Below are 24,326 nucleotides of genomic sequence, written 5' to 3' on the forward strand. Positions count from 1 at the left end.
TGATGCTGTATTTATTGAAATGTAATTTCTATAGTTTTTTAAAAAATATTTCATAATTTATATTGCCCCTCATGCCCAGTAGATTTGAACTTAAATGAATAGAGCAATTTGGATTTTTCAAAGCTGATTAGCTCTGCAATTAAAAGTCCACTTTGCGAAAATCTACTTTCTTACAAAGTGGAACTTTAAGAAAGTAACCTGCTTCATAGGTCTCCTTAAATCAATCCCTACTATTCACCTACACAATTGTGCTATTTCATTCGTTGTCAGATTTTTATGTCATCCAGGACACACTTTTATTACGTTTTTTAAAATTATAAATCAAAACTTGTGTTCATACAAGCAGCACTGTGGTTAAAAGTGGTCAATGTCCGTTATTGTGCGTTATGTAAAGTTTGGGGTCAGGCTCGTGTTGCTGCTGAAAGCCTCCGTTGATTGGTGGGACAGCCCGACACTACGTCACCACTTTGTCTCTGGTAGGAGGAGGCGCATACGGCCATACATCCAGGCTACCAGGCTGCATCATGCCGGACATTGTTTGGAAAGTTGTTGTTGTTTATTTCACCTCCATTATCGGCTTCTGCTGCTGTTTCCGTACCGACGTGAACGCCGAGGACAACCCAAACATCCCGTCTATCGCCAAATACTTCACCACCAAAGGGAGGTACGAGGAAGTGAACCCGTATCTTATAGACGACATACTTGCTGTGAACAGATCCATCTTACAGCCTCCATCTGCGCAATGTCGCGAAATCCATCTGACTGCCATCATAAGACACGGCACAAGGTACCCGACCAGCAAGAACGTCAAGAAGATGCAGAAGCTGTACGAGCTGGTAAAGAGCAGTGCCGCAGGCAAAGACAGCTGGCTGCGTGAGATCCAGACCCAGTGGAGGATGTGGTACACTGAGGACATGGACGGCAGACTCGTCCAGAAAGGTGTGGACGACCACAGACATCTGGCTGTCAGGCTGTCCAAACTCTTCCCCACAATGATCTCTGAGGAGAAGCTCCGAGGGGGATTCATCAACTTCATGACCAGCTCAAAGCACAGGTGTGTCAACAGCACACTGTCCTTCAAGGCAGGATTGACAGGGCTGTGGGCCATTACAGGTAGGACCTCATCATGACATGATTATGATTAACATCTTACATTCATCTTCAGTTTAACGTGCTCCTTTTATTCTCTACCCAGATAAGGAGTTTGAACATGCAGAGAACGATGCCCTGATGAGGTTTTTTGACCAGTGCACCAGGTTTGTGGAGGAAGTCGATAACAACCCGTCAGCTCTGTCAGAGGTGGACAAGTTCAGGAAGGGACCAGAGATGAGGAGGGTCCAGGAGAAGATCGCAGACCGTCTCAGAGTCCCGTACAATACAATCACAGACGGTGAGTGTTGGAGAAAGTTGGGAAAGTTTTATCTTTGTGAAGAGCGTACACATCACCACACTGCAAAGGAGCAAGGTGCAACTTAGGCGTCATTATGCAACACAGGATTGCACAATGAAATGCAGGAACTTGACACTATAGCTGCTGATATTCTTAAAACACATTTAAATCCATTCATTTTTCATTTATTGTTCATTTATTACTAAAAATGTACTCTACTTGGTACCAAATTACACAGTGTAAAATAAACTGGAAAACCCACTCAAATAACATTATCAAACCAAACACTAATACCGTATAAGTAATTGTCTGTATCAGGGGGATAACAGTATGTAGAACTTCATATATCACAGTGAGTATTTCCACAGTAGGTGGAGCTGTTTCCTAATCTGTACTATATATTAATGTATTGAGGCTCCACTAGATGTCACAGGCCTCAAACGGGTGCAGTAATTCAGCAGTACACACCACAGTGTTAAGCATCAGTTTAAATTATCACATTGTCCCAGTGCTTTTTGTTGTGTTTCATCATATGTTTGATTTCACGTCTCATTAACATTTGACTTCAACCTTTCCCCTCCAGATTTGGCCGAAGCTGCCTTTTACTTATGTGCTTATGAGTTTGCCATCAAGACTGTGAACTCTCCCTGGTGTCGGCTCTTCGATGAGGTCGATGCACAGGTACGGAAGTATAATTGAAGTGCTTGTTGTAAGTTATGTTACTCTTAGTCATTTACAACAATGTGGAAGGTTATGACACCCTTTATTACATGTTGTATTACATATTCCTATGTAATCTGTATTGTCTCCGTTTAATAAACAAACAAATTAAATTATTATTAAACAGTAAATTATAAAAAAACAAAAAAAAAAACAAGGCCAAGTTAGAGAAAGAGTCCTGCCTAAACAGTATGTAATGCTTTTCTATACTTTGCCACTGTATTCATTCATTGAATGACACAAAGAGTGTTTTGTGTCTTGTGTTACAAACTGACCTAACACTCAGGTAACCTGAAATGTTGCCTTGCAAAACAAAGACAGACTGACCCTGTATCCAGACCACTTATGAGTTTTCCTATTTGGTTCAACAGGTTTTGGAGTACGCAAATGACCTGAAACAATTCTGGAAAAGAGCCTACGGTCATGACATTAACAGCAAGTCGAGCTGCATCCTCTTCCATGATTTGTTTAGTCGACTGGACAAAGCAGTCAACGAGAACAAGTGAGTTAATTTCCTCCAGTGCTCAAAATGGTGTCAGTTAGTTGGTTGGTTTGTCAGTAGTATGAACTTTATGCAACATTAATAGGGAGTTTTGGGTTAAATTTGGCTATCGAGTGGAATTATTATCTAAATAATAAGATCCAATTTACATTAGATCACCTAGGGGCACCACCCTTGAGGAAGGGAAAAGATAGCCAGTTCACCAAATCAGACTCAGAAAAAAGTACTCAACTTCCATTTTGTGACTGATTAATAATTAACTAAATAACCACAACCAAAATGACCATAACTGCTAGTAATGCTCGAAGGATTTTGGAGTCCTTGACAGAGTAGAGTTTGGCAACTTTCACTCTTTTACAATATTAAACAGACAGCATGAAGGTTCAAAAGTCTTATTTAACACGATGAAAACACACAATCTAACATGTACTACATACAGGTGTGTGTGTGTGTGTCTGGAAGAACAAAAGCAAAATGGTGGCTAGGGTTCAAAGTACCATGATGTACGGCATGGACAAAGGCAGACTACAAATAAAATGGCTGATCAAAAGGGACAACGAGATGGCTGATCGAAGGGTTGGACTAGATGGTGGATGACCACTTGGTTCATTGATAGGAGAGAACAAAGAGACAGTGGTGGTGCTCACTGATATTACATGTGGGTGTGATATACTCCTGGCTGAAGGAGTGTGTGTGTGTGTGTGTGTGTGTGTGTGTGTGTGTGTCACGTGATGCCAAGTTAGAGAAGATGGTTAGTTGCATGCAAAGACCCTGAGTCTGTGTGAAGCATAATTCAACTAGCGTCAAATTAGCTGTGTAGCAAAGGAAACTACCAATAACCTGATCTGAGATCACAATAACACCCAAACAGTGAACAAACACATAGATTGAACACACATGCATTATATGAACCAGAGTTAAAAAGTCCTGTGTGTGCTATCCTATGCTGTGTGCTATCAGTCTTTGAAAAAAACGGTCTTGATGGTTCCTTGGCTGATGGGCCAAGCAGGAGAAGGTTGTAATTCCAATGTTGAACAATGCTGTTCTTGCTGTGGAAGGCCTGATGAAAGACAGCAGGTGGAGGAAACTGGTCGCTCCATTCTGTTGCAGGAATAGCTGTTCAGTGCTATCTTGCTTCTTGTTCCTTGGATTGTGTAGTTAGCTGGTAAGCTTTGTGTTGCAGCTGCTGGCGCTAGCTAAGCCGGAATACTAGCAGGACCTTGCGTCGTTGTTGTGAGGAGAAGTTCTTTGGGGCTGCTGGAAATGCAGCTGTTAGGCCCAGAAGAGTCCAGGTGAAGAGAACTTGAGGGCAGACAGCCCTGTGGAGAGAGAGGTGGAGAAGAGAGAGAACAAAGGAAGGAGCTGGAGTTTTGACTATCTGGCCACACTGACCAATAGTAGCTCAAAGCTGAATTTGCAGCTAGGTGTGAATATGGTGGAGTTCTGGGAAACTGAGTTCAGTTCAGAGTTCATTGTGAAATCCACAATGAACGACTTCATCAGTGGGTCCCAACGGCAGGAATACTCAAAAACTACTGAACAGATTTCCACAGAACTTGGATGCAGGATGGGTGTCAGTGTGGATCTGGATAAAGAGACAGATCCAGGATTGTTTTCTTACTTTTTTTAAACATTCCTAGAGAAGGCATTTTTTCTACATTTTCCTGAATTTCTTCCAATTAATTCAAGGATCTTTATGAAAAAAATCAGGCATATTTAGTAGTTAGTCCTTAATTTGTCTGCACAGTTACAGAGCTCGGACACCACTGGACTGTTACATGGTTACTTAAATGCATTTAAGTCTTTCTTTATACTTTCAATCTGGTTGTCAACTTCTGAGAAAAATCATGAAGCATTGTTATTGCGATGTGCTAAGATTACAGCAATTATTGTGCTGATCAATTCATCCATCAGTTATCAATTGTTATTCTACAAAATGTCAGAAAACTGTTAAAAAAAAAAAAAGAGAGAGAGAGAGCGAGAAAGAAAGACAGTTCAATCTGGATTAGACCAGATCCAGATGTCAGGTCAAGCCAGCAGGTGCCTGAAGCTGTGACAGTCCAGGTTTGGCCATTTGGATTTAAAAACAAAGATGTATAAATCATACAATAAATGTGAAATACCCTAAGAATAGTCCTGACATTTTAGAAGCGGGAGCCAAATATTTTTCACCTTCACCAATAAACTTTCTACCAATCAATTAATCATTTAATTGGCAATTTTTTTCAGCAGTCATAATCTAGTTTCAGGTTAGTATTTGTAAATTTGCTGTTTGGTTCAAAATCTGGCTAAATTAGGTCTTGAGGGGATGTTTTCCAAACTAGTGTCTCCTGCCTTATAAGATACAATCTTGATGACCAGATGTTCTTTGTCCTGTATGTCAGGTCAGGCCAGCCGGTGACTGAAGCTGTGACAGTCCAGGTCGGCCATGCAGAGACCCTCCTGCCACTGCTTACACTTCTCGGCTTCTTCAAGGACAGCACTGCCCTGACATCCACCAACTACGCCTCTCAGACCCAACGCTCCTTCCGCACCAGCTATATGTTACCCTATGCAGCTAACTTACTCCTCGTCCTATACGATTGTGGGGGAGGCGACCTGAGACTGCAGCCGCTGCTCAACGAGAAGACTGTGACTTTCCCTGGTTTGACTGACCAGAGGGCCTCCATGCCGCTCTATGAAGACGTCAAAGAGCACTACAGGGAACTGCTGCAAGGCTGTGACTTTGAGGCTGAGTGTCAGCTGTTCAAGCCTCCTGCTGATGTTTAGGCAGACAGGGTAGACTCTGGAAAAGACAACATTACAGTGGCTTTGTTGTGTTTTCTTTGCATGAACATATCACAGTATCAACTTGGCTTTTTAGTATTTTTCACTCCCTTTGTCTTGCACCAGAGAAAAGGCAGATTTGGTGTCTCTGCAACACAGCCATGCCACCCCAGGGATTTAATTTTAATTGTACCTGTACCATTACAGTATTACTACTTCTATATTGCTTAATTGCTCCTTCCATTATTGCACAAGACATAACATGAATTAAAGTGTGTATTTTTGCAGCGTGAACATTTTCTATGTCCTGTTACAGTACCACCATTCTGACAATGTTTTATGATGCTGTATTTATTGAAATGTAATTTCTATAGTTTTTTTTATATTTCATCAGTTATATTGCCCCTCATGCCCAATAGATTTGAACTAAAATTAATAGAGTGATTTGGAGTTTTGAAAGCTGATCCTTCTCAGATTTTTATGTGGTTGTGTTCAGGTCACATGTTGGGAACACACAGCTAACTGAGACAAGATAATGTAGTTTGCCACACACTCAAACAGGAAGCAGACATCGTCACACTCGCAATTTCAAGTATTATCTCCTCATTCACACTTTCAGAAAGAAACTAGTTTAAAAACTGAAAATGTTGCAGATATGGTAAACATTGCAAGATGTATTAATCTTCTCAATCATACAAAGTCCATCAAGTACAAAGTTAAGTCAGTTATGCAGATTAGTTCACAGCCATTACTGACATCATGCAGTGAAGCTCCCAGCTATTAACAATACTCCTGAACGATGCTCTGATGAGGTTTTTTGACCAGTGCACCAGGTTTGTGGAGGAAGTCGATAACAACCCATCAGCTCTGTCAGAAGTGGACAAGTTCAGGCAGGGACCAGAGATGAGGAGGGTCCAGGAGAAGATCGCAGACCGTCTCACATTTAATACATTTAATATCTGATACTTTAAGACTTTTACTCCAGTGCTACTCCTATAAGTGACTTTAACTTTTCTCAAAGTAATACTTAAACAAATAATCTTAAATTAAAGGATTACTTTTGTGTACTTTATACATTCCTGACTATCGTCAAAATAAACAGCATCTCACATATGTGTTTGGTTCAGTTGAGAGAGGGCAGGGTGGAGGGCGAGGCCGATGGCATCACCGGTCGATCTGTTTGGCTTTTCTGCAAACTGAAGTAGGTCCACTGAGTCATGGAGGTGACAAATTCCCTGTAAAAACAAACAAACAAAAAAAATTATGTAATTTAGAAGAGTAGAGGGAAAACAGATTGTTTGTTCATTTATTATTAAAAACTTACAATAGTTAGTACCAAATCACACAGTATAAAATAAACTGGAAAACCCGTATTTGGATAACAGTATGTAGAACTTCATATTGGTCATATTTCACAGTGAGTATTTGCACAGTAGGTGGAGCTGTTTCCTAGTCTGTACTGTATATTAATGTATTGAGGCTCCACTAGATGTCAAAGGCACATGCACACTACAGTGTTAAGTTTCAGGATAAAATATCACATTGTCCCAGTGCTTTTTGTTGTGTTTCATCATATGTTTGATTTCACGTCTCATTAACATTTGACTTCAACCTTTCCCCTCCAGATTTGGCCGAAGCTGCCTTTTACTTATGTGCTTATGAGTTTGCCATCAAGACTGTGAACTCTCCCTGGTGTCGGCTCTTCGATGAGGTCGATGCACAGGTACGGAAGTGTAATTGAAGTGCTTGTTGTAAGATATGTTACTCTTAGTCATATACAACAATGTGGAAGGTTATGACACCCTTTATTACATATTGCATTACTTATTCCTATGTAATCTGCATTGTCTCTGTTTAATAAACAAATAAATACAGTAAATTATAAAGAAGAAAAAAAAAAACAAGGCCAAGTTAGAGAAAGAGTCCTGCCTAAACAGTATGTAATGCTTTGCCACTGTATTCATTCACTGAATGACACAGAGTGTTTTGTGTCTTGTGTTACAAGCTGACCTAACACTCAGGTAACCTGAAATGTTACCTTGCAAAACAAAGACTGACGAACCCTGTATCCAAACCACTAATGAGTATAACTATTTGGTTCAACAGGTTATGGAATATGCAAATGACCTGAAAAAATTCTTGAAGAGTGGCTGCGGTTTTGATATTAACAGCAAGTCGAGCTGCATTCTCTTCCATGATTTGTTTAGTCGACTGGACGAAGCAGCCAACAAGAACAAGTGAATAAATTTCCTCCAGTGCTAAAAATGGAGCGTTGTGTTACTATACATTTTTCCCTCCAACCGTGTCTGTTAGTTGGTTAGTTTGTCAGCAGGATTACCCAAAAACTACTGATCAGATTTCCACAAAACTCGGATGGAGTATGGGTGTCGATGTGGATCTGGATAAAGAGACAGATCCAGGATTGTTTTCTTACATTCTTAAACATTCCTTGAAAAGGAATTTTTCTACATTTTCCTTTATTACCTCCACTTAATTCAAGGATCTTTATGAAAAAAAGTCAATCATATTTAGTTGGTTGGTGTCTATAGCTGTGTTCCTAACAAAGTACTTTTGGCATAGTACCCTTTTGAACCCTACGTAACCCATGGTAACTAAAAACACACTGGAGTCTCGCATGTATCACTAGCCCCATTCACACTGCCCTTTGAGTACAGGGATCCTGCGCCAATTCTCCGCATCCTCCTCTGTGTGAAAGTTTCAGATGCGATGAGGGGTGAAATTTCGCTGCAGGTAGTATCAGAGGCGAAGCGAACCTGTGTGAACGGATAAGCCGGTGGCGCGGAGTGGGGGCGTGTCGATCTGGTGGTGTTCACAGTCTGATAACTAAACAGGTCCATCACTCAACAAAATAAAGACAAATGTCCCACAAAGCAACGTTACAGGACCAAACAACAGTAATGTAGTAACTGGTCGTGTCTTTGGCAACTCTTTGGTAAGCCTCTGTCATCCTGTCTGTCCTACCGACTCTTCGTCACATTTCTGCACGAAAAACAGCGTCTGTCCCGGCAAAACACTTTAACTCACCAAGTGTTTGTCTCCTTCCACTATTGTGTTGTGTTGTAGTAACTGTCTTGAAACAAATCACGACGGTCAGCCCTCCTGACCTAGACTTCAGTGAACTTTCCCCCAGAAAACAGCATTATTTATCTAATTTAGAGCGAAAAACATAACTTTGTCTCTTTCCAGGATATATGGTGGGTCAGGATCTCATCATGACGTGTACCGTCACGCCTCTTTTGGATCCGCAGCACCGGCTTGCTGTATGAATTGACACACTGGTGCGCCTTTACGCCGGAGCTGCTTGGTTCTGTGTGAACAAACAAAGGCGGAGAATTGGCGAACCTCAGCTGCAGAGAAAACGGGGCTTCTGTGTGAAAAGGGCTAGTCACATCATGACTTGTCAAACTGGAAATGTAACACAACATACATTACAAAACGTGCACACAGACATACACAATGTTCTTGATCCCCTGAAATTGTCATTTATCTGTCGACAAGTTACAAGTTTTCAGTCTTAATTTTGATGTGAATGGTGATTTTGTTTGAAGCTTAAAGCCTTAAGGGGTGAAGCAAAGTTGTTGAATGAGAATCTTTATCACCAGGATAAGATTTCAGTTACCACGTGCGCTGTGGTTTGTTATATGTTGTGTTCGGTTCGGCGACCTGAGACTGCAGCCGCTGCTCAACGAGAAGACACTATGACTTTCCCCGGTTTGACTGACCAGAGGGCCTCCATGCCGCTCTATGAAGACGTCAAAGAGCACTACAGGGAACTGCTGCAAGGCTGTGACTTTGAGGCTGAGTGTCAGCTGTTCAAGCCTCCTGCTGATGTTTAGGCAGACAGGGTCGACTCTAGAAAAGACGACATTACAGTGGCTTTGTTGTGTTTTCTTTGCATGAACGTATCAATGAATTTAAAGTGTAACTGTACCATTACAGTATTACTACTTCTATATTGCTTAATTGCAAGGTTTCTTTCCATTATTGCACAAGATATAACATGAATTAAACTGCCATTCTGACCATGTTTTATGATGCTGTATTTATTGAAATGTATTTTCTATACGTTTTTATTTCATCATTTATATTGCCCCTCATCCATCAGTTACAAAGTACAAAGTTAAGTCAGTTATTCAGATTGGTTCACAGCCATTAGTGGCTTTGTATTCTCAGAGGAAAATAGGTTTCCCAGAACACTGTTTGAAGCTAGAAAGGTGGCAGGGTCCGCCAAATATAAACAAAGTATGAAATCTGTTTTGTCCTTTACGGTCCATTTGTTTATTCAGTCATGAAAACAAAGAGAGAGATCTTTCTCTTCTGATTAAAATGTCTTCCTTAAAACTACATAGTGCACCTTTAAAGCCAGAAATGCAGTTTAGGGTTTATCTTGTAAATAATCTTTTTTTTTTTTTTTTGAATAGACAATCATTGACTTTTTCTTTACAGATCAGATGCAGGTCTTGTTTTTTTATTATCAGCCGCAGACCAGATGAATTTAAACTCTGTTGATGAATAACTTGTGCTTGTGGGCCTAAGTGCAGTTTTTCTAAATGCATTAGTACACATCTATATAAGATAGATAAGTTCATTAATTGTACTTTAACACCTCTTGCATTGTAACTGATGGCTTATCTCACTCTCGACCGTTATTACGGTAATGTAACGGCTGCGTCTTATTAATACACATAGCTCGCATTAATGTCACGTTTCGGCCACTTGATGTTAACCTCACTTGACATTTACTCGGTAAATAATGAGGCGAGGTTACTTCATGTTATGAACACAACTTTGTGAATTACATCACTGAGATGCGGACATTACCCAGGAGAGAGAATAACCTTCATTTTTAGCCATTTTGCTCCAAAAAAGTTAAGCTAGCATACTTGTCATTAGCTTAAAAGTTACTTTTTAGCTAGTTGACGATGGTCGGAGGTGGCAGCGAGTTCAAACGGAGCTAATGTGTTTTAAATGGTTCGGCTTCAACCAGGACAGACTGTTTTTTTGTAGCCAGAACCGAAACGATTTGCATTGTAGCCGATGTCGAATCTCACTCTCAACCGTTATTACGGCATTTTAACATGATGAAAACATCATTAATACACATAGTTTGCATTAATGTCACGTTTCGGCCATTTCATATTAACCTCACTTGACATTTCCTCGGTTAATAATGAGGCGAGGTTACTTCATGTTATGAGCACAACTTTATGAGTAACATCACTGGCATGAGGACATTACCCAGGAGAGTGAGAATATCCTTCATTTTTAGCCATTTTGCTTCAACAAAGTTAAGCTAGCATAACTGTCATTAACGTAAAAGTTAAACTTCTTAGCTAGCTAACAACGGTCGGAGGTGGCAACGAGTTCAAACGGAGCTAATGTCTTTTTAACGGTTCGGCTTCGACTATTTGTTGGTAACCTGAGCTGATATCAGCCCGTCGTCTTGTTCGGCTGTGATCCACGAGCAACCGAAGCTAGGACATAAAGGGTAGTTTCATTTGACACTTTAATTGATAACGTTAATGTTAATAATACCCAACCTCCAGCCTAGTTCTGCCGGCTCTGCCGGTTCGCAGCGATCGGCCCCGTCATGTCGTTATTCTTGAGTATTGGCTGCTGCACTGCTAATTATGCAGATTTCACGACGTCGGAGGAGGAGGACCGGAGGCTGGGCCAGCGGAATGCTACGTGTCTTGGAAGTCCCTTTTAAAGCCCCTCGTCTTCTTGGATTACCGCTGCCAAAAACTTTGGTGGTTACAACCCGAGCGAGCGAGCGACAGACTCCCCCCTCATCCAGGCCTCCGTGTGTCTGAGCCCGGTGTGCAGCAGCAGCAGCAGCAGCAGCAGTCGAGAGAAATGTCCGGGGTGAAAAAGCTTCGCACGGTGAGTAAACGAAGAAGTAGATCTGGAGATGAAAAGGGGGGGCAAGGAGAGGAATTCAAGCTGTCATCTGATTAGCTTCAAATGTGTGTCAAGAAGTGAAGCGAAGCCACGATGTACAAAACTCCCTTTGCTAACTCGTGTGTCTTGTCAACACATGAAATCAATCTGACCGTCCGCTATGTTCTCCTCCTTGTTGGCGATTTTGTTCAGCTACAGAGAAAAAAAAAATCATTTTCCTTCAAAGTAAAGTAAAAGAAACCCAACAACAGCTCGTTCAGTTCACTTATATGCCTCTTTACTGTAAGCAGCTACCAGGTGTGATGGTCACAGCCTTGACTCTGAATAGAGGGGTTGTTGTAGTAACGTATCCATGTCACTTTGGCCCATTCATAACTAGTGAGGAGGAGGAGGTGGTGGAGGAGGAGGTGGGGGGAGAAAGAAGCCACTGTGAGACAGGCTGGCTTGATGCTGCACAGGAATGCTGCAAACTTGGAGAACATATGTGGAGTGATCTTTGAATATGAGAAGGTGTTTCAGTGCACAAAACCCCTCATGCTAGTTTTTTCTCGCCCCACAAAGCTGATGTTGTGAACAGTTACTGCAAACTGCTGCGGGGTTTTAGTCACATTGGTCTTAAACATGAGTATGTGCTGCTGATGTTCCCTTTTCTATATGAGAAATTGCACATTTAGAGAAGAAAGATGATTAATTGGGAAAACAGTAGACGGAAATCGATGACGCAAATACTCAACCGAGCCCTTAAATCGTGAGTTATCAAGTTATTATCGCTTTGACAAGGTTATTTCGCCATTGCTCAAATTCCTGCAGTTGAGTAACTTGAGAGCTCTTTATTGTAATTTAATCTATTGTGATTTGGGAGAAAGATAAAAGTGTTACGTAAGATCCTCTAAATTTGTAATAACAAGGGTTTGTGGTGCATTTCTTATGCAGGAAAGCAGATGAAAGGGCTTTTCAACAAGAAAGAGACAGTGGATTAAAAAGAAAGTTAATAATAGGTTGTGAAGTCATGTCAAGAGAATGTCTTCCAATTAAAAAAGGTATGCTGTATATCTTGATCTCACTCCAGTTGTGTGGGTGTGTGCAGCACTGGCGCCGAGTGTAGGTTACATGTTATTTGCTCATGATTAGACTGTGTAAAGCATATTTCGTACTGTTGTGAGGTGGAGCAGCAAGTCGATTTGACATGATCATGACATGGACAAAGTTTTCTGCCTGACTCCTAGGGCTGGGCGATATGGCCTTAAAATAATGTCACGATATTTTTAGGCTATATTGGGATTCCAGATGTATATCTCAATATTTTGAAATCTCCTCAAAAGGGGTCACACCCAAAAATCTGTCTGAGCTGAGGCGAGCCAAATGAAGCCCGTCGCTGACAGCTAGCCTGAGAGCTAACACCCTTACTCTAAGCCTTAATGTCATTTAAACTAAGGGATTTAAAAATTCAGAACCATATTTTAAAACGTGTTTATTTCGGAAGTAAACTTCAGGCATTTTATTATGGAGGTCTGGGGGATTGACTCGCTTCTGGAGCCAGTTTGGCCGTTCGAGGACGTGTAGTTTGGCTTCATTTTTCGGATTGGTGACCTATAAACCGGGCAAATACTCTCCTCTAGGAAGACAACCATAAAGTCTAAATTTATGTGGTGATCATCTCACATTATGAAATGAAACACGCCTTATGTGTGATGGTTCAAGGTCGTTACATTATACAGTCACGGGAAGGTTTGTGCACGAGAGAGAAAAAGGACTCTTTAAATGTAGACCGAAACCCTGTGAGTGTCTATTCAGGCATTTTATAGGCATAGGTTGTAGTGACTGAGAGGAGGGAGGAGGTGAGGGGTGAGTATGCAAAAAAGTGAAGCCATGGGATGGATGTAGGGAAGAAGGGAGAGTGGATGCAGAGGGCGAACGTGTGGGCACGAGCACTGCCACATCATCGCTGGGCTGCAGGCAGCACACTGGACACATTGTCCAGTCGGTCCTCCCCCTCCCTCCATCCCTTCCCTCCTCTACCCCTCCCCTTTAGAAGTCAATACAGCCCCATTTATCCCCACAGTCACTACGGACAGGGCATGTAAAAACAGTCATGCTACGCTAAACTGAGCTCTAATCACTATGTAAAGTGACATTATATGTTAGTTGGGATGACATGACAGAATGAGTCAGGCGGGGTCAGACTACCCCAGCGTTCAGATGTAGATGGTCTATGCCAACCACTCATGTCCAATCTGTGTTCTTCTATTTTAGGACCTGAACAGGTCAACCAACGTGGTGTACCAGGCCCACCATGTCAGCCGGAGCAAGAGAGGGCAGGTCGTGGGCACCAGGGGAGGCTTCAGAGGCTGCACTATCTGGCTCACCGGTAAATCTCAATAGTCTAATATGACATCTGTCATGAGGCAGCTCCTTCATCTGCCACGATATGGACTATTTTAGAAACAGTGCCTCATTCAACCCAGCTTCACGCTTGTCACATTTTCCCACCAGGTTTGTCTGGTGCCGGGAAGACTACCATCAGTTTTGCTCTAGAAGAGTACCTTGTGTCCCACGCTATCCCTTGCTACTCGCTGGACGGGGACAACATTCGCCATGGCCTGAACAAGAATCTGGGCTTCACTTCTGAAGACCGCGAGGAAAACATCCGTCGTGTCGCCGAGGTGGCCAAACTGTTTGCCGATGCTGGGCTGGTGTGTGTCACCAGTTTCATCTCTCCTTTCAGCAAGGTCAGGACACCGTTACAACCAAATCCAAAATTACCAGCAAATTAGCAATACTAATGCATGTACTATTTTCTTTCACAGGATCGTGTGGAGGCGAGGAAGATCCATGCCAGTGCCGGACTGCCATTTTTCGAGGTGTTCATCCATGCTCCTCTCGAGGTGTGTGAGAGCAGGGATGTAAAAGGACTTTACAAGAAGGCGCGCGCCGGAGAGATCAAAGGTATGTATGTCATCCTTACCTCAGCCAACTCTCTCTCAGTTATTTGCAGTATGTGCCACACAATGAGTCATTAAAGGAATGCCAAGCCCTTTCTCCAACCACAGGGTAGCTCACTTGAGGTTGCGCTGTATGTTATAAGAACGAAAATGTCCCTGATCCTTGCGATTCTTACATTTGTTGCCAGGTTTCACTGGTATAGACTCAAATTACGAGCGTCCCGAGGAACCAGATCTTGTCCTGAAAACTGGAGAGCTCACAGTCAACGAATGCCTCCACCAAGTGTTGGAGCTGCTCAGGGACCAGGTGGGTGTTAACAGACAGTCCAGCAGAATGTACTATACATGTTGTTTCCTTCACAGGCCTCCGTCATTCATCATACATGTCAAAAGCTAATACCCACAAATCTGCCAGTATATGGAATAATATATCCCTGTTCAAACAAGCAGCTTATTTCACAATGAAAGCTCAATATACTCAGGGATGGGCTTGACTAGCTGGTTCGTTTAACCCGGACAATGATTTCAGATACGAAACATGAAGAAGACATACCTGCCAACACTGTAGGCTTTCGTGGGAAGTCTCCCTGTTTTTAACTGAGCTCAGTTCGGCTCTGAAAATGGACGAAACAGGTCCAGTGAAGAAGAAATACACTTCCAAATTTCACTCCACGTGGTGCGAGACCTTCCCCTTTATTGACTTTTGCCTCCTCTCTCACTCATATGTCTTCCTCTGCTCTGCAGGCTGTAGTATTGCATAATTTCATCCTTCCTCTTCCTCTTTCTGAAGGTCTGTCTGCTAACGGTGGCTCCTTACTTTTGCCGATACTCAGTAAATCAGAGAAAAGCGAAATGAGAAAATTGTTGAGGGAAATAATAACAACTATACAGAGGGAGAGAACATCCTGGTGACCCTTAGATGGTGTTTGGTTGCTCAGAATAGATTACACTATTGATCTCAACAGGGATAGTAGGTCATTGCAGCAGTTAACAGGGATGGGATTTGAGAGCTGAACTCGTCTGATCCGTTGGTGGCCAGATCGTATGCTACCAAGCTTATCAATGTCTTGTACCATGTGCATTGAGCATCGCAAAACAATGAAGAAAACTCATGGTGGGAACTTCAACAAGAAGGAATCATGGCTGAGATGAAGAAACCTCCCGAAGCAACATTGCCAGGTCATATGTCTGCAAAATGATAATTTTATGTGAGAATGAAAACATCTTTCTACACAACATGGGCTTAAATTCAAGGAATGCCGTGTAGTTGACGCTCTTTCACATGATAGACGCTGCTTCCTTACAATTAGCACAACCGTTACTTAAGGTAAATATTATATGTTATATTAGCATTAGTGCTACAGTCAGGCTTAGCAAATATTGTCTTTGAATGACTGAGTGCTGTACAAATATCGCCTCATATCAACCTTTTGCTCCAAGAACTGTTTCCAAATTAAACAGTCGTATGCAAACCGATTTTTTTTATTTTTTTACTGTGTCTACACTGTTGCATTGACTCTGAAAACCTGAAAGTGTGGGCCTACTTCTTTTCCACACAGGAAATTGATCAGGCATCAATAAGGGAATCGATGAGAGTCAGACTGATGTGTAGAATCGATAATAGCACCGGTATCAATAAAATCTTATTAATTCCCATCCCTAGAAGCAAAAATGATGATTCAGTTGAAAGCATATGAATACACATTATGAAGCATATGATATCAAAATTAAAGTTAGTTGGGGCTTAAAATACTTGTTTTAAAAAAAAAAATGCTGTAGAGCTCCAGGTGATGACTCTCACTTCTCAAAGAGCAACTGAAATCTCATTCGGGCTCTGTTCTCACAGTAATGTACGTAATCTAAAAGTAATTAATCTCTTGCCCTCAATGCCATTATGAGCCACGGATCATTTGTAAATATGCATGAAGGATCTGGGCGCCGATACAGACACAGAGTACACACAGGTATAATCATCATCACCGCCACTGCCAAGGCTCAAGCTCTGCTGATAAGGTAAATGTGTAAACACGGCAGCCTTTTTTATTGTCCTGTGACAGAGGTATAAGTAAATGACTTTTTCATTAAACAGTGCTGTGCCAGCATGAGTTTGCAGAAAGGTATTCCAAAGACATCCTGTTCCCATGAGTGCATTGCTTAATAAACGCCCAAAGGCAATAGCCGTTAACGTAGTGATTGCACCAGTCAGTGTTGATTGATTGACACATTTCTCCCCTTGTTCACTTTGCCAAACTGAGCTGTGTCTGACTAGCTTCAGTACCTGAACACTCACGACCCCTAACAACCACAACAAAAAAAAACTGATTATCAGTATCTTCCTCCAAACGTTGGTTGGTTTACTTTTTATCTTTTAATGTGACAAACATGCGAATGCAGAAAAACTGGTAGGAATTGTTGGATAGAAAACCAACACTACTCGGGCGGGTTAAACTTAATTGATGCTGGATAGAAAATGTAGGTTTTACGACTAAAGTTCAATCATGACAGTTTGAAGGGGAGAAGAGGGAGGGAGATAGAAAACAAATACTCTCTAAAAGCTCTTCTTCGGTTGCTCAAGGCTAGATAAACCTGCTTCAGTGACGTCAGAGAGCAAGGAAGGAAGTCAGTGAACGTGTAAAACATAACAAGAGTAAAACATTTATACACCAACCTCATCCAGAGTCACGTCAGATAGATTTTCATCGGCAAAAGATGGCTGTTTAACAATGAAGACAACATCTCCCATGATCCCACGCTCCTCCACGACCTTACCAAAATGTGTTTTCTTCCTTCTTTTGTTATATCTTTTTTCCATTGTATAAATTGAGAGGCAGAAGTTACATACTTTAAAGGATGAGTTTAATATTCACTCACACAAACTTTATGGATTTCATGTTTACGAGCTACAACAGTTTTCAGTTACTCTTATCCTAAAATAGAGACAAAATATGTATGATAAACAATATATAGACCAAACAATTTGACAGTTAATTGAGAAATTAATCATAAGATGAACACGTAACAAAAGTTAGCTATCACGTCGCAACATTACCAAACGTCTCCAACTATAACATGAATATTCCCTTTTTCTCCCTCCATACAGAATATTGTACCAGGCGAGATCATCGAGGAGCTGAATGAACTATTTGTTCCGGACAACAAGCTGAATCTCGCCGTGGCTGACGCAAACACGCTTCCCACTATCAGCATCACTAAGGTAACCCACCACTTCAGTTTATAGGCTCCTTTTATCACGCAGCAAACGAGCGAGAGGGTCAATACTGGACATGGCACAGAGCCGCTCGTGATGAGCCCATAAACATTCACCACTGTTTGGACTCCTTGTGCTAATGTGACTGCTCTGACTTCCCTGGGTACCAATAAAGACAAAAGAAACCAGCCAGGCATGCAGCAGTGAGCTTAACATATCAAATTACTGTTCAGGTTGATTCCCTGGAGGTGCATGAAGATTTCTACTAAAAAAAGAAGAATAGCCGTTTCATTTTCTTCCTGAATTTAGAGCAAGATATCACTCTGGTAACTCTAGTAAAGTAAGTTATGGAGATTAATGTCTGATGACAGTGATATATATTACAGCTGTTATATATACATATCAGTGTCCTGAAGACGCACTGCAAAGTACTTTACATGCAAATACTTCAATTTAAAATGTCTTTCTTAACAGTATCTCATCATTCCTCTTCCTTACATTTACTAATTTGTGGTCAAAGTTATGTATTCACTCTGTAAAGATTTCACTTGATGTGGTATCTTCTGTTTATGCAAGCTGCAGCGTAGGCAGTCTGTTATTCATGTGTTACCACAAATTATCTCAGACCATCTTGTCACGACTTAGTGCGGATGTTAATACATTAATCATAGATACATCATCAGTTACAATGAGGCTCTCTTTTGATTTGGCACTCGGCCTGTCTTCTAATCATCACTGATTCTGTCATTCTTAGTGTAATTACAGGCTTGTTTGACGTGTGGATCAACTTTAACAATACTACAGTCGGTGCAAATAAAGCCACAGCTTTTCTGAAGTGGAAACACATGTCAAGTGCCTTCTTTTTATGGTCAGTATTTCTTCTTTGTTTGCAGTTGGATCTTCAATGGGTGCAGATTTTGGCAGAGGGCTGGGCGAGTCCTCTGAAAGGCTTCATGAGAGAGAGAGAGTTCCTCCAGGTCATACACTTTGGCAATCTGCTGGATGGTGAGAGACGAGCGCAGCGTCACATTAATACATCAAATAACCTGCCAGGGCATTACCTTTACTACACACTCCAACCAGATTTAGATTTAAAATAAGACAGATTACACATTTTTAAATGAATGAAAGTGGAAATGATTCTTATTTATGACTTTATTAAGATATATAACAGAAGCAGCTTATTTCCAAATAGTCCAACACAAACACAGAAACAAGAGGGGTCAACCAAAATACTGAGGTCCATCCCGTTACAAATACAAAACAAATGATTGCTGCAAACCACATGCTAATCATGTTCCTAAAGCTGAGAACAGACAGTTAAACGTGTTAAACTAACACTAACATACTGAGTTTTTCCTTTTTTCAGCATCTTCCACCAAATAAAACTTGTTTTTGGTTTGACTGAGAGCTTCTTTCTAAGATTATGATACATAGGACACTTTGAAACGAAGTGTTTTTCTTTTTCTGTCGCATGTAACTCACATAACTAAGAAATACCATCCAGTTCTTCGGAACCATCAAAACATCCTGTGTCCAGATGTTATGGTAAGATACCACTGATACCTCTGGGCAGAGAGCCTTTCCTCCTTTGATTTGAAGATATCTTCAAAATTCTGTCTTGTTGGAATCCATTACATTATCATCTGATTTCTTTTTAAAACAATTGAAAAACAAATCAAATTTAATCAAGCCAACATTAACTTTATCTTTTAAACAAGTCTGCACATAGACCACATTTCAGTGTGTCCTATATGAGGAGATATTTTTTTATGTACACAGTCTTCTGTCTTATCTATCTGCCAGACCGTAGACGTATTATTGCTGCCAAGGAAGGTTAGTTGTTTGGTTGGTTGGTTGGTTGGTTGGTTGGTTGGTTGGTTGTTTGGTTGTTTGGTTGGTTGGATGGTTGGTTGGTTGTTTGGTTGTTTGGTTGGTTGGATGGTTGGTTGGTTGGTTGGTTGTTTGGTTGGTTGGTTGAGTGGTTTGATGGAGTATGGGTCTTAGCTCAGAATACAATAGACCCCATTAACTTTTGGTGCCGATTTGGATAAAAGGATCCAGGAACAGGCTCCGGTTGAGCAGTTATTGGTGGTTTTACCTTTAGCTCTCTATTCCAATCATATAGCCATTAATTTAGGCATCTGTTTTTACCATTTTTCAGTAGTTTTAACTCTCAATTGTATCATGTAGTGTTCAGGTGTTACAGTTGACTTAACATGTGGATAAATTAAAGGGTAACTTTAGTTGCACCTCTTCACAATCTTATCACGTACCTCTTGACAAATGCAGAAATCCCCCTTTGGGTTTGAGTACATGTGGTTGTGTTCTTATCCCCAAAGATAAATCTGAATTTCCTTGATCTCCGATATTCCAATATATTCTTCGTGAAATTCAAACGTTTCTGAAATAATATTTGCTTTGGTTCACTGGTTGATATCACTGCATCCTCTTCTCAATCAGGTGGGGCCATCAACTTGTCCGTTCCCATCGTCCTGCCTGTTAGCACTGAGAAGAAGCAGGAGCTGGATGGCTGCACAGCGGTAGCTCTCGAGTACCAGGGGAGACGTGTGGCTATTCTCAGGAACCCAGAGTTTTACGAAAACCGCAAAGAGGAGCGCTGTGCCAGACAGTGGGGCACCACTTGTCCACAGCACCCTTACATTAAGGTAATAAGGCATTCATCACACATAGTTATAATTTGGATGTCTACCACACGGTAGACAGTTAGATCCTCCGGTTCTTACGTCATTGTTTTTTTGTGGAAAGCTAAACATAAATTAATGATTTTAACTGATCATTAATGCTAATTGCAGTTACAACAAATAACAGTGTTTATCGCCTTGTGCAGATGGTTATGGAGGGAGGTGATTGGCTGGTAGGTGGTGACCTGGAGGTGCTGGAGCGAATCAGATGGAACGATGGGCTCGACCAGTATCGCCTGACACCAAAGGAGCTCAAGCAGAAGTTCAAAGCCATGAAAGCAGGTTAGAAAATCTAAATTACTCACAAAACCACAGCAACAATCAGGGATCAGAAAATGGCATTAAGTACAATTCCATAAATATAATACATCCATCGCAGCAAATTGTTTAGCAGTGCACCGTTTGTCTTTCAGAAGTACTTGACAAAGGACCAGGTGAAATAAAATGGTAAATTTAAAGCTGCATGGTGATGTTTGTGATCTGTGTTTGGTGACCGATGGAGACGTACGTTATCTCTTCGAAAAGTAATGAACAATGAAATGTGATCACCTGTTTTTAGTCTCACTCCCTCACTTTTATCATGTTTTTTTTATCTACGTCACATCACAGAGTGTGTCTTGGTCATGTTTTTATTTGTTTGCAGTATTCTGTGCTGCCCTGTGGTCCCATCCTGAGTTTTGTTACTGGTGCAAGCATGTTGTGATGTGCGCTTAAATGATTAAGGCTGACAATATTCTATAAGTTCTTAGTGTTCACAACCCATGAAAAGACCAAAACCAGCAATACTCAGGGTGTATCTGAATCAATTTTCAATTCATACATTTTCTACATACAGCTGTGCCGTTAAACTACAAAGTGTTGAATCATAAACCTCATCATTGGTTTCCATCTGTGTTATGTACATTTTCAAATTCCTCTTTAACATGACAGGCTACTTGGTATCAAGTAGTGGCTTTCTGTGGCTTTTTTGCCGTATGTGTATCAGCAAAGAGCTGCAAGTGTTGTTTTTATTTTTCTTTGGACACACACCTGATGAAAGCATCGTTTCAGTCGATCGTCAGATTTATAATTGAAACCGTGACACACCTGCTCAATACTTTCTAACTTCCCTAGCATGTCTGCATCTCTTAGACCCCAGAAGAAGTACATGTTTTGAAACAGTTAAAGAATATTGACTTTTAAGTAAGTTGTGCATTTGGTTGAGGACTATTTCCTGCCAGAGAGTCGGTATGCCAGTGAGCATTCTGGATTATATATGTGGGATCGACAGAAAATAAACAACAATGGAGCTCTGTGACAGAGAGGAATGAGTTAGGTTTTGCCATACAAACAATACTTGTGAGGAGGATCACTTCACTGGTCTTTTCTTGGAATTTGTTAACAATAAGAAACATATGGAATATCAACAGACTCATCCTGATATACGAACCAGAAGAGTCCATTTGAGTTATGTGAAAAGCAGTATGAGCATGAAAGCTATTAAAATGCACAATACCCTGCACATGTTGGACTGCACATATCATGAAGCTCCACTGTACTGTAATACCAAACAAATACTGTCATGATATGAACTCTCACATGTTATCCCCCGATAGATGCGGTATTCGCATTCCAGCTGCGTAACCCCGTCCACAACGGTCACGCCCTGCTGATGCAGGACACCAAGCGCCGTCTCCTGGAGCGAGGCTACAAGAATCCAGTCCTCCTGCTGCACCCACTCGGCGGCTGGACCAAAGATGACGACGTGCCTCTGGACTGGAGGATGAAGCAGCATGCTGCCGTCTTGGAGGAGGGCATCCTGGACCCAGCCAGCACCATCGTCGCCATCTTTCCATCTCCTATGATGTACGCTGGACCCACAGAGGTGAGGGGCAATGTTTACTTCGGTCTAACTCTTGACTGTTCAACCATTCACATGCGATTTCAAATGTGCGATTGAGCATTAACCTGTATGCCCTCCAGGTCCAGTGGCACTGTAGAGCAAGAATGGTCGCCGGAGCAAACTTCTACATTGTTGGCCGGGACCCTGCAGGCATGCCTCACCCGGAGACGAAAAAGGACCTGTACGAGCCCACCCACGGAGGAAAGGTGCTCACCATGGCCCCGGGCCTCACCTCTGTGGAGATCATTCCCTTCAGGGTAGCAGCCTACAACAAGACAAAGAAGGCCATGGATTTTTACGACCCAGAGCGGTGAGTCAACGTTTTAGTGATCTGAGAATGTGACAGTTGTGTGACTTCTTCATATTCATGAGTTTCCTGGAGAAGTCACTGGGGAATCAATTATGGTGATACTACTGACGCTGGGCGTAACTTGAATAGGTGCATTCTATTATTGTAGTCTTCAGGCCTGTTTGTCAGCTTGTATAGCCATGAAGTGTCAGGCACTCGCAGATTTAACGTGATGACAGATAACACATTACATTATGTACGACTAGTCCACAAGGGCTCAGTCCACAAGTCAAGAGGGTGGACATTTGGATTCAGCCATATTTACTTGAAATTTAAACGACCGAGTCTTGTTATCAAACACGCATCATTTATTTTGTGAATGAAAACAAAGTGCAGTAGATCACAGTGCTGCTACTTGAGTGATTGTCCTTGTCACCACATGTTTTCAGACTTGCTGTGAAACAACGAGTCAGCAGTCTTCTGCTCTGTAACACAACGCCTTATCTTGTTGGCACTGCGAGCAGATTGTAGTATAAACATAAAGACGGGTCACGAAATTCTGACTGTAAATTAGAAGTCGCTCTTGTAGATTCATTGTGTTTGTATCCACCTTTCGGTATTTCTGTCTGCAGGTGTAATTATGGCCTAATTTGTAAATATCGTTTCTGCACATTCTCCTCATGTCGCCCCTTCCTCACCCTCTTAGACAAGCCGACTTTGAGTTCATCTCCGGGACCAAGATGAGGAACATGGCTCGCAGCGGGGAGAACCCTCCAGATGGTTTCATGGCCCCCAAGGCCTGGAAGGTGTTGGTGGAGTACTACACCTCTCTGAAGAAGGACAAGTAATCAACACAGGGCTCAGCTCACCAGCAAAACAGCATACTTTAAAACGATTACAGGATCTTTAAGGGGGAATTTTAGATTGATTATTCATTTCGAGTGAAGAATTTAGATTGGTGTAAATCATGAGTCTTTCTGGCAGGGGTGGGTGTTTTTTACAAGGCTTCACCAAATCAAAAAAAGACTTGTCCTCAACAGTTAAAGCATTACATTTTTACATTCCTATAAAGCTATGTGATTTATAAATCCATTGTATGTTTATATGCATATTAACTTAATCTATGTATTTTAGTAAATTAAAGGTAACTTGAGATTCTTTTTTTATTTTTAAGCATAGGAGCACATACCAAGACAGGGAAATCATTTTTGATATTTACATGTAATTATCTGAAGGATGCATGACAAACAACAACATGTAGATGTCACTTTTTATAGCATTGTACAGCGACGATATCACCGTCTGTTGAGTTATTCGTCAGACCTGAATGAAAGTCACTTTCTTGTTGTATCAATACCAACACTGCCTATTTGTTGTACATGTATGGATGTTGATTAATTCATCGTGTTAAAGTTTCACATTATTGTGAAACGCAACATAGATTGTTTTTTTTAATAATGTGAAAGTGCCTTTCTCACAAATGTCAACATTGTAAAACCTTCAATGTTTTTCCTGGTGTTTGCCTGAAATGTCTCTGAGGTTTATGTGATTTTATAAAAATGGGCATGGGCATTCGTGTAATAAAGAATTAGGAAGACGGAGTATGTTACGATGCAGTAATAAAGGAGCTTATCCAGTGTTAAGAATCACTGGTGAACGCCTAATATTGAGATAATGTGTCGATAAGATAATCTTGTAATGTGAAGGATTGAAATGTTTTCTGTGCAGCGATATCGCTCTCTGTCATGGTTATGCAACACACCTCACATTAACTTATTCCTGTACAAAGTGCATGCTTATCTATCATGGGATAAAGGTTGAAGTCAACTGGGCAGTTTGACATTTTGTGGCTGCAATGTGAAAAGTACAATGCTGCCGCCTGCTGGTGAGAAGTGGTGCAGGAAAACACAATGACAACAGAACAAGGCTCCACTGTAAATGCATGTAAAAGGGCACAGTCATGTTGGGTTTCTCTGGCAGGAGGCAGGCTTGATTACTGA

At 41.4% G+C, this 24,326-nt stretch overlaps 2 protein-coding genes and 1 long non-coding RNA gene across 3 annotated transcripts; 2 read left to right on the forward strand and 1 right to left on the reverse strand.

The window, feature by feature from the left end:
• Positions 1–460: 460 nt before the first annotated feature.
• LOC311270264 (multiple inositol polyphosphate phosphatase 1-like) lies at positions 461–5,672 on the forward strand. The gene is made up of 5 exons (XM_084375033.1): positions 461–1,113; positions 1,196–1,390; positions 1,974–2,071; positions 2,482–2,612; positions 4,997–5,672. The coding sequence occupies exons 1-5, from the start codon at positions 525–527 to the stop codon at positions 5,379–5,381; spliced, it is 1,398 nt and encodes a 465-aa protein (XP_084231159.1). The 5' UTR covers positions 461–524; the 3' UTR covers positions 5,382–5,672.
• Positions 5,310–11,029, reverse strand: LOC311270272. Its single transcript, XR_014624231.1, has 3 exons — positions 10,940–11,029; positions 6,489–6,613; positions 5,310–5,397 (listed from the first exon to the last, which is right to left on the reverse strand). It is a non-coding gene; the product is annotated as an uncharacterized lncRNA (long non-coding RNA).
• On the forward strand, positions 9,293–23,972 carry LOC311270262 (bifunctional 3'-phosphoadenosine 5'-phosphosulfate synthase 2-like). The gene is made up of 12 exons (XM_084375031.1): positions 9,293–11,282; positions 13,554–13,668; positions 13,794–14,029; positions 14,108–14,246; positions 14,431–14,549; positions 17,343–17,456; positions 18,344–18,455; positions 19,914–20,119; positions 20,302–20,437; positions 21,751–22,019; positions 22,118–22,347; positions 23,033–23,972. The coding sequence occupies exons 1-12, from the start codon at positions 11,256–11,258 to the stop codon at positions 23,172–23,174; spliced, it is 1,845 nt and encodes a 614-aa protein (XP_084231157.1). The 5' UTR covers positions 9,293–11,255; the 3' UTR covers positions 23,175–23,972.
• The last annotated feature ends 354 nt before the right edge of the window (positions 23,973–24,326 follow it).

Source organism: Pagrus pagrus (assembly GCF_965226575.1).
Source record: "Pagrus pagrus genome assembly, chromosome: 15".
Taxonomy (NCBI): Eukaryota; Metazoa; Chordata; class Actinopteri; order Spariformes; family Sparidae; genus Pagrus; species Pagrus pagrus.